The following is an 11,210-nucleotide window of genomic DNA, read 5'->3' on the forward strand; positions in this document are numbered from 1 at the left end:
GTTTTTATTTGGTAAAATTCGCTCTTTATAAAGAGTTTTATCGTCATGACTCGATAAAACTAAATCTTGTTTCGATAAAAAAAAAACCAAGATTTCTGCAACGTGTTGTACAGTTGCAGACAATACAACAATGTGTATTTCAGACATGCGAGGATCTAGACTCATGAATGAAACAAAAACAGCCTACCTTCTGAACAAGTCTACTTCAACATTCGCCTAGTTTGCCCGTCGCACGTAAGTTAAAACTTGGTGTCCAACGAGCCCGTCCTCTAAAGTTTAAAATCAATGTCATTAAAAACTTGTATAATTTACTTACTGCCACCTAAAACCCACATAGAGCAAAACTGTGTCCTGCTGTGCTAACGAAGCAGAAAAATGTGCCATCAAGTGAGCAGCAATAGCCTTCTTGAGCAGGATGTTAAGAAAAGACCTAGACTGAGACCGCTTAGCAGGCGCGATGATACCCTGAATCCTCTTTAAGTAATACATATAAAGAGAAACCACTCAAGTGTACCGTGTAAAAACAAATTATGCAAATATTAATCACCCATACAGTAGGCTAAGCATTAATTTGAACACCATAGTAATGAATTATGGGATCTGTTATGTACACAAGATAGTTTAGCAGAAGTGACGTATAAAAAAATATAGGGTGTTTATTTTATGTTATGCTAGATGAGTTATATTTTTTACATCGTAAAATCCTCAAGATTAAATTTTAATATTTCATAAAGACAGTAGAGAAAAGTGACGCTATCGCTGTCTCCACGCTGTATAATAATAATATAATCTTTACTACAAGTACATGCACAAGGTATACAGTCCTAGCTGACATCAATGACATACTATATAGAAAGCCCCTTGTTATGCAGAACATTTCGGGCAAATTAAGTCAGTTTTGACCCAGGATGCTACCCACACCAGTCGACTAACATCCAGGTACCCATTTTGAGGAGATTCAAACCCCCGGACCTCAGCGTGTGTGAGCTGAGTGCGCTAACGATCGAGCCACGGGACACCTTGTTTCTTGTTTCCCATCCACTCGTGTCTATGTATAAATTGCTTTCTTTCCTGTATTTATATACTCCTCTAATGAACATCGACACATGTAATAAATGACTAACTGTTTTGCGATGAAGCACTTGTGTGTGTGTGTGTGTGTGTGTGTGTGTGTGTACACTATATGTTAAAAAAGTATACAAAACCGACAAATACATCAAAGACGTGTGCAATATTAGGTAGCTTTATTAAGAAAACGTTTCGCCCACCAGAGGCTTTGAACGGAAAATTTTCCTGGTGGGCGAAACTTTTCCTGCATAAAGTTACTTAACAATGCAAACGAGTATCCTTTATATACCGAATGCTGGAGACTCAGGTTAGACATTCGCAGAGGACATTCAGCAACAGACAGTGGAAGATGATGCTGCTGTTTCCCTGGAGATGGGACGAAGGATAGTGTTATCAGGTTAGATGCCTTCACCTGCCTCCGTGCTGAAGGTAATGATGTTAGCAAGAGTGGGCCTGGGGATTGCCTTGTTATGTTAAGTCACTGAAAGGAAACACTCTTTGAGCTTCTGTAGTATGTTGCCAATAAGAGTTTAATGGTAGTTTACCTGAAGGCGATAACCTCCGGAAGATTGATGGACTGAACACATCAATTCCAGGCTAAGGGACTGATTACCTCAAGCTCCTCCTCTTTTTCCACCGTTCTTCTTTGTATTAGACTGACGAAGCCACTGTTTGGCGAAACGTTTCCTCAATAAATACACCCAAATGTTACACAAGTGTCTCGGTCTTCAACTTGTCGGTTTTCTAAAGCATCTATCACATTACAATACGATCAAACCTAATAAGTAATCATATCCAATATATAACTAATGTATTTGTACAGCTCTTTAAAAATATATAATTTTAATAATATAATTCTAATTCAAAGACACTATTTAATTAAAAGTTGCTCCCATGTCAAAATCCAATATAATCCGCTGAAATGTTATGTCAAAACCCATCTTAGATCAGTATAGTTCAGCTATCATAACTTTGGAGTCCAGTCGCTGGACCCATTATGTACCTTTGTAATCTTTTGACTACCGCCCACAGGATGGGTATGGGGTACATAATAAAGATATTAAACTAATATTAAACTAAAGATCAGTATGAATAATACTGACTGCTTAATCATGAAAACTATGGTTTAAATAAGGTTGCTGTTATAGAATGAACAAGAGATAAAATATTTCTATCCTAGATACAGAAGTTACAACTGAGCAGAGATCATCGGAGGGAGATTGAGTGTTACTGATAAGGCCTTTGTTAGCGTGCAAGAGCGGCGTGGGGAGCGCAAGATAACACTGCCTGATACTAACCACTATCACACATGCCACTTAACCCAAACATCTATTTCGGTTTGCGTTAAATACAGAACTTTTCCTACCTTGCAGTCCAAGGTAGGAAAAGTTTTCCCCTTGAGTGTTTGGTCCAAGTCGGACCGAAACGTCGTCATAAGCTCCTCTCTTCTATGTGCGGGTTATTTGTGTATCGTTCCAGTCAAGGTATTGTGCCTTTTTTTTTTTGTTATTTTTGATACTTATTATTATTAAACTTATTATTATCGAACTGTACTCCCTAGAACGTAGACGTGAAAGATACATCATAATCTACACCTGGAAGATTCTGGAGGGATTGGTTCCAAACCTACACACCAAAATCACTACATATGATCACGGGAGACTTGGCAGACAGTGCAAGATAACTCTGGCTGTTTTCAAGAGGGAAATCAACATATTCCTCCAATCACTTCTTGATATGTTGAATCGCGGGTGGCTGGCACCAACTGCCTGACTGATCAAACTCAGGGGAACAGTGATCTCAGGAAGCGACTACAGGTAACCATTTCTAGGAAGCTAAATCCGTAAGAATTACTGGGGTAAAAATTAAATCGGTGTGGATTGCTTGCTATGCCATTTACCAGGGAACGTGTTCCCTTTCAACAAATTAAACTTTCTATGATTTTTCTAATATTTTATGGGAAAGGTTGGACGAAAGAGTCATAAATACTGACCGATGGAAGAGAAATCACTTGGACAAAAAAAAAAAATGAAATACAGGCAAAAAGTATCCGTTCATTTCGGTCTCTCGGGGAAAAATTTTTTAGGATTTACGTCAAGACGTTTACAGATAGGCACAAGCCTTTAATCTCTGGCCATGTATGGATGGAGGTGTAGTCAGGGCGAGACAGGTCAGACACATTGCTGATGAGTAAGACACATGTGCAATAGTTATGTATCTTTATTCCGAAAAGTTTCGGAATAAAGATACCACAGATACCATAGCGGAAGTAGTGGAGATGTGAAGACGATGTTATCAGTCCATCACCCTTGAAGATATAATAATGAGGTGGTCAGTCCCTCAGCTTGGAAAAGTTTTGTTCCATAGTTTGGAAAAATGTGAAGTTGAAGCGACAGTATGAAGACTTATGGCATACTGTCAGAAGGTGAGGTGCAGTCCACAAGTGGAGTGCACTTTCACCTTCGAGTGAAGAAGCACGTTTCGGAATAAAAATACCTATCTGTTGCACATGTGTCTTACTTATCAACATATCGGTACTGTATACCATTTTCACATTCACTGCAGCTGAGACTGGGCTACTGGTGTGTTGTGTTGATGGCTTAGGGCACTCAACTGACACTGTTAATTCCGTACAAGAGGATAGGAGGTATAAACATGGACAAACACGAAAATGTAAAAATGATATAAGACAAAAGTAGCAGCAACTGATTCAAGTTAAATATATTTGGGTAAGAAACACAGACAGTAGTTTGGTATCTTTGCTGTTTGTTGAACTACCGCAGTGCTCGTCTGTGAGCCTGTAGGACTGCTGCAGTGCTCCTTTGTGAACCTGTAAATCAACCGTAGTGAGTCTATAGACCTACTACTGTGTTTCTATATGAGCTCGTAAGCCTAATGCAATAACAGTCTGTTTTTTATGTTCTTAGATCAGGAAGATTGGCGCATTTGGGCCAACAATGGGAATGGTGAGCGAAGGCAGAGACCAAGACATAGGTATACTGTGGCAGAGACCAAGACATAGGTATACTGTGGCAGAGACCAAGACATAGGTATACTGTGGCAGAGACCAAGACATAGGTATACTGTGGCAGAGACCAAGACATATGTATACTGTGGCAGAGACCAAGACATAGGTATACTGTGGCAGAGACCAAGACATAGGTATACTGTGGCAGAGACCAAGACAATGGTATACTGTGGCAGAGACCAAGACATAGGTATACTGTGGTAGAGACCAAGACATAGGTATGCTGTGGCAGAGACCAAGACATAGGTATACTGTGGCAGAGACCAAGACATAGGTATGCTGTGGCAGAGACCAAGACATAGGTATACTGTGACAGAGACCAAGACACAGATATACTGTGGCAGAGATCAAGACAGGTATATTGTGTGGCAGAGACCAAGACATAGATATACTGTGGCAGAGACCAAGGCATAGTATACTGTGGCAGAGACCGACATAGGTATACTGTGGGAGAGACCATGACACAGGTATACTCTGGCAGCGACCATGACACAGGTATACTGTGACAGAGACCATGACACAGGTATACTGTGGCAGAGACCATGACACAGGTATACTGTGGCATACACCATTATACAGGTATACTGTGGCAGAGACCATGACAGGTATACTGTGACAGAGATCATTACACAGGTATACTGTGGCAGAGACAATGACACAGGTATACTGTGTTACAGACCATGGCACAGGTATACTAGGAGAGACACCATGACACATGTATACTGTGAAAGAGACCATGACACAGGTATACTGGGATAGATACCAGGATGCTAGTATACCGGGGGCAGAGACCAGGATGCTAGTATACCGGGGGCAGAGACCAGGATGCTGGTGTACTGGGGGTAGAGACCAGGATGCTGGTATACTGGGGGTAGAGACCAGGATGCTGGTATACTGGGGGTAGAGACCAGGATGCTGGTATACTGGGGGTAGAGACCGGGATGCTGGTATACTGGGGGTAGAGACCAGGATGCTGGTATGCTGGGATTTATACCAGAATGCTGGTGTACTGGGGGTAGAGACCAGGATATTGGTACACTGGGGTAGAGACCAGGATGCTAGTATACTGGGGGTAGAGACCAGGATGCTAGTATACTGGGGGTAGAGACCAGGATGCTAGTATACTGGGGGTAGAGACCAGGATGCCGGTGTACTGGGGGTTGAGACCGGGATGCTGGTATACTGGGGGTAGAGACCGGAATGCTGGTGTACTGGGCGTAGAGACAAGGATGGTGTATTGAGGGTACACCGGGTCATTGGCGTTTACCTGGCGGTCGTTCCAGGGGTCAACGTCCCCGCGGCCCGGTCCTCGACCAGGCCTCCTGGTGGCTCAGGGTCTGATCAACTAGGCTGTTACTGCTGGCAGCACGCAACCCAACGTGCGAGCCACAACCCGGCTGATCGTGTACTGATTGTAGGCATCTGTCCAGCTCCCTCTTAAAGACAGCCAAGGGTCTAATGGTAATTTCCATTATGAATGATGGGAGGCTGTTGAACAGCCATGGGCCCCGTACACTTACTGTGTTTTTTCTTAGTGTACTCATGGTAACCCCTTCTTTTCAATGAGTTTATGTTGCACTGTCTGCCTAGTCTTTTGCTTTTCTAGGGAGTGATTTGTGTGTGCAGATTTGAGACTAGACCCTCTAGGATTTTTCAGGTGTAGATTATGTTGTATCTTTCTTACCTGTGTTTCAGGGAGTACAAGTCAGGGGACTTCAAACGTTACCAGTAATTAAGGTGTTTGGCTGAACTAATATATGCGGTAACGGTTCTCTGTACATTCTCTAGATCTGCGATTTCACCTCCTTGAATGGTGCTGTTAATGTACAGCAGCAATACTCCAGCCTAGAGAAAGCAAGAGAGACTTGGAGAGGTTGATCATTGGAAAGGCATCCCTTGTTTTGAAGGTTCTCATTATCTATCCTATCATTTTCCTCGCAGATGTGAGTGACAGTGCGTGATCCTTAAAGGTGAGATTCTCTGACATTAACACTCCCAAGTCCTTCACAATAGTTTTTTTTTTTTTTGCTCTAGGGTCTAGTTATTATTTCCTAAAGTTTTCCACAACGGAGTAACTGAAATTTGTCTTCAGTGAACATCATATTGTTTTCCCGTGGCCCACTGGAAAACTTAGTTTATATCCACTTGGCGATTTACCATGTCCTAAATGGATTACACTCATACTCGTGCAGATTCCAGTATTGTCTGCAAAAGAAGACAAAGTAATATGATTTATATCTCTGTGTTTGATATAAGGACACAGGCTGGAGAATTGCTGTACATTAACATCTCCGTTCAAAGCAGGTGTAATTGCAGATCTAGAGCGTACAGAGAACCTTTACTGGACATATAAGTTCTATCAAACACCTCAACTACTGGGAACGCTTGTAAGTACTTGATTTGTACTCGCTGGAACGCAGGCGAGAGATATATTATAATCTACACTTTGAAAATCCTAGAAGGAATTGTCCCGAATTTGCACACACAAATCACTCTCTACGAATGTAAATGACTGTGCAAGCGGTGCAAAATACCCCAATGAAGACATGGTGCGCCATTAATACACTAAGAGAAAACACCCTAAGTGTCCGGGGCCCAAGACTGTTCAACAGCCTTCCACCATGCATAAGGGGAATTACCAATAGGCCCCTGGCTGCCTTCAAGAGGGATCTGGACAAATACTTAAAGTCGGTGCCGGATCAGCCGGGCTGTGGTTCGTACGTTGGACTACGTGCGGCCAGCAGTAACAGCCTGGTTGATTAGGCCCTGATCCACCGGGAGACCTGGTCGTGGACCAGGCCGCGGGGGCGTTGATCCCCGGAATACCCTCCAGGTAGATGAGGAACAGGATAGGGACAAGTACTGTACCTGTTCTTGTTTACCTACCTGCCTGGAGGGTATTCCGGGGATCAACGCCCCCACGGAACAAAACTTTCCACTTGCAGCCTCCGGCTTAACTTTGTTTACAATTACTCTTTGTGTTCTATTGGTTAGAAAGTTAAAGATCCATCTGCCCACTTTTCCAGTTATTCCTTTAGCACACATTTTGTGCGCTATTACATCAAGATCGCACTTGTCGAAGGGTTTTTCAAAGTCTGTGTACACTACATTTGCATTCTGTTTGTTCCTCCAGTGCATCCAAGACCATGTCACAGTTTGCAGCAGTTGCGAGAGGCAGGAGCGACCTCTCTAAACCCATGTTGCCCTGGATTGTGCAAATATTGGGAATCCAAGTGGTTAGGGATCATGCTTCTTAGAACTCTAGGCTCCCTCTCCACGGTAAAGGGGTTTCTTGCATTTACTGATGAACACTGAGTTCCACGAGTCTGGGCCTGGGGCCGAGTGTACGGGCATGTTGTCGGTGGTGTACTAGGTTTCAGACCGGGATAATGGTGTAGAGGCCGGAATACTGGGGTTGAGACCGGGACACTGGTGTACTGGGGTTGAGACCGGGACACTGGTGTACTGGGCAGAGACCGGGACACTGGTGTACTGGGCAGAGACCGGGACACTGGTGTACTGGGCAGAGACCGGGACACTGGTGTACTGGGCAGAGACCGGGACACTGGTGTACTGGGCAGAGACCGGGACACTGGTGTACTGGGCAGAGACCGGGACACTGGTGTACTGGGGTTGAGACCGGGACACTGGTGTACTGGGCAGAGACCGGGACACTGGTGTACTGGGCAGAGACCGGGACACTGGTGTACTGGGCAGAGACCGGGACACTGGTGTACTGGGCAGAGACCGGGACACTGGTGTACTGGGCAGAGACCGGGACACTGGTGTACTGGGCAGAGACCGGGACACTGGTGTACTGGGCAGAGACCGGGACACTGGTGTACTGGGCAGAGACCGGGACACTGGTGTACTGGGCAGAGACCGGGACACTGGTGTACTGGGCAGAGACCGGGACACTGGTGTACTGGGCAGAGACCGGGACACTGGTGTACTGGGCAGAGACCGGGACACTGGTGTACTGGGCAGAGACCGGGACACTGGTGTACTGGGGTTGAGACCGGGACACTGGTGTACTGGGCAGAGACCGGGACACTGGTGTACTGGGCAGAGACCGGGACACTGGTGTACTGGGCAGAGACCGGGACACTGGTGTACTGGGCAGAGACCGGGACACTGGTGTACTGGGCAGAGACCGGGACACTGGTGTACTGGGCAGAGACCGGGACACTGGTGTACTGGGCAGAGACCGGGACACTGGTGTACTGGGCAGAGACCGGGACACTGGTGTACTGGGCAGAGACCGGGACACTGGTGTACTGGGCAGAGACCGGGACACTGGTGTACTGGGCAGAGACCGGGACACTGGTGTACTGGGCAGAGACCGGGACACTGGTGTACTGGGCAGAGACCGGGACACTGGTGTACTGGGCAGAGACCGGGACACTGGTGTACTGGGCAGAGACCGGGACACTGGTGTACTGGGCAGAGACCGGGACACTGGTGTACTGGGCAGAGACCGGGACACTGGTGTACTGGGCAGAGACCGGGACACTGGTGTACCGGGGTGGATTATTATAATCATGGGGACGCTAAACCCATAGGATTATACAGCGCCTGTGGGGGAGGATGGAAGGCAGTCAGGGAACTGGAGCACAGATCCAATTCCCTAGATCAAGAGCCCCTCACCAGCATCAAGGAACCTCCCTCAAGGGGGTACTGGGGTAGAGACCGGGAAACTGTTGTACTGCGGAAGAGGCTGGGATCCGTAGTTCTATGGAAGGGGGAGGGCTGGAGGCAGAGAGCGCATACAAGAACCTAACTTGATAGAGCTACAATACCAGCCCATTATCTGTCGGGCGTTCAAGTTCCCTGGGGTGGGGCAGGGAAGTGGGCAGTACCAAGGGCACCTCACGACAAGACGTGTGTGTGACACATTCTTAATAAATATCTATGGGTAAACAGCCTAGGATCTACATGTCTGGGATTTTAAAATTTCTCTAGGCTGCCTCGGGGCAAACAATCTACAATGTTATGGATGACTAAGGTCATCATAGTATAACATTAATTTTATTTTGTTGTTGTTGTCTGAACACTTTAGTATGCTATCAAAGTGACGTTATGTTACGTTGTGTATATAACACTCACGGACTGTGACGGTGCGAGGGTTGTGAGTGACGGCGAGATGTTCCAGTGTGGCGAGGCGGGAAGTAAGGGAGGAAGCACGGGCGTTGATTTTGACCAATTCCTCCTCCAGCCCTCGTGACATGCCTTGGGCTGCCACCACCAGGGACGCCAGCTGCTGCAGGGCACCACACAGGGTCACGTTGGTCACCGCTGTCAGGTCATAGTCACCCTGGAAGGTCACCTCTCCAGCTTCCGTGCTGCCCCAAGTGGTGGGTCGACGCGCCAGTCTCACTGGCGAAATCTTTCGCTTCACCAGCGGCATGTCGACGGGTTCTCTGCTCGTCAACAACTATCACATAGCACTCATTATTGCAAATAAAATCATTTTGTCGCACTTTTATGTGAGGGTACACATGAGTGAGCCCAGCCACACACACACACACACAACCATTCAGAACGCCATGGTGGGCGGTACTGAGGCAGCGCGGGACACCACCACCACCCTCACACACACTCAGGGTTGCCATATCTGTCCATTTAAAGACAGTGTAGTATTTGAGCCCTAATTGCCCAATATCTTATTTTAAATCAAAAGGACACCCGATCTACACTTACAGTCTTCAGTATGTAATAAAATCACTACCGTAAAACCCACCCAAAGTGGCCAAGCCATTTAACCTTCCTCTCTCTCCTGTCCCTCTGCTCAATCCTACCCCGGTCCATCCCCTCCCTATTTTTGCCATGTATCTTTACCTGTGATATACCTTTGATGGGTTTCGAGAATTTTCTTATTCCCGCAGCCTGGCCCTGGGCCATTGCTGCTGGCTGTCCGCTGGCCCACATATCTATCAGCCTGGTAGATCCGGCATTTGGCGAAAGTACTTTTCTAGTTTCCTTGTTGTTCCGGCAGTTTCTGATGTTCTAGTAAGATGTTCCCCTCAAGGGAGGTTCCTTGATGTTGGTGAGGGGCTCTTGATTTAGGGAATTGGATCTGTGCTCCAGTTCCCCGAATTAAGCCTGAATGCCTTCCACATCCCCCCCAGGCACTGTATAATCCTCCGGGTTTAGCGCTTCCCCCTTGATTATAATAATAATAATGGTAAGATGTTAAAACAGTCTGTGACCACGAATGTTCACATAATGTTCTCTTATTGCGTCCACGTCAATGAATAATTTCTTGTAGGAGGAAGATGCATACAAATACTGTGGGTCGTACGTTGGACTACGTGCGGCCAGCAGTAACAGCCTGGTCGATCAGGCCCTGATCCACCGGTAGGCCTGGTCGTGGACCGGGCCGCGGGGGCGTTGATCCCAGGAATAACCTCCAGGTAGACTCCAGGTAGGCACACCACAGAAAAAAGAGCTGCAGACATATGTCTGTTCTATTGTTGACAAATACTATAATGGACGTATACTGAAAGAAATGCTCAATGATGATACTAGCAAGTCTAATCTTGCCTCTGTTTGTCCAGCCATTTAAAAACTTGATTTTCCCTCTCAGTACTGCGCATTCCCGGCATCAGTCGTTGATCCACTAAATTCAATAAGACTTTCCTAGATGTGATTCACCAAGCATGTTAAAGTTCGACCAAAATTTCTCTGTTATTTCTTGTGGCCCCAAAAATCAGTCTGGGAGTGTGGCATAAGTGAATATTCATTTTGACCTCCCCCTTGGAGGGCTCATATCATATCTTCCTTGTTGCTAACTCGATCTGCAAAATCAAAACTTCTGTGGATAAGCAGTCTGAGAACGGAATGAATATTATTACCACCAATTTCTGTTGTAGGGCGCCCATCTATGACCGTGATAAAAATATATATTAATATAAAAAAATGGTGCAATAAGTTTTTATTTTTCCTTTGTGCATGGATCGCAGTGGAGATTTGTTAACTGTCTTCCAGATGAAGAGGGAGAAAAGCCAAGGAACAATTTTAACCTCCCTGGCTAAATTTTTCAAGTCTGGTAAATCATGTCTAAGAAAGTGTCATATTGCATATTTATTTAATCCATGTCTTTTCATTGTTTTTC

The 11,210-nt window shown here is 45.7% G+C and overlaps 1 protein-coding gene across 1 annotated transcript in view; it reads right to left on the reverse strand.

The window, feature by feature from the left end:
• The window catches only part of gukh (GUK-holder), a 1,015,958-nt gene extending 1,006,307 nt beyond the window's left edge, over window positions 1-9,651 (reverse strand). The window contains exon 1 of the mRNA XM_070085874.1: window positions 9,203-9,651. Within this exon, the coding sequence (XP_069941975.1) occupies window positions 9,203-9,503 (301 nt within the window). The 5' untranslated portion in view covers window positions 9,504-9,651. The remainder of the gene's footprint in view (window positions 1-9,202) is intronic.
• Window positions 9,652-11,210: the final 1,559 nt, after the last annotated feature.

This window comes from Cherax quadricarinatus, chromosome 17 (assembly GCF_038502225.1).
Source record: "Cherax quadricarinatus isolate ZL_2023a chromosome 17, ASM3850222v1, whole genome shotgun sequence".
NCBI lineage: Eukaryota > Metazoa > Arthropoda > Malacostraca > Decapoda > Parastacidae > Cherax > Cherax quadricarinatus.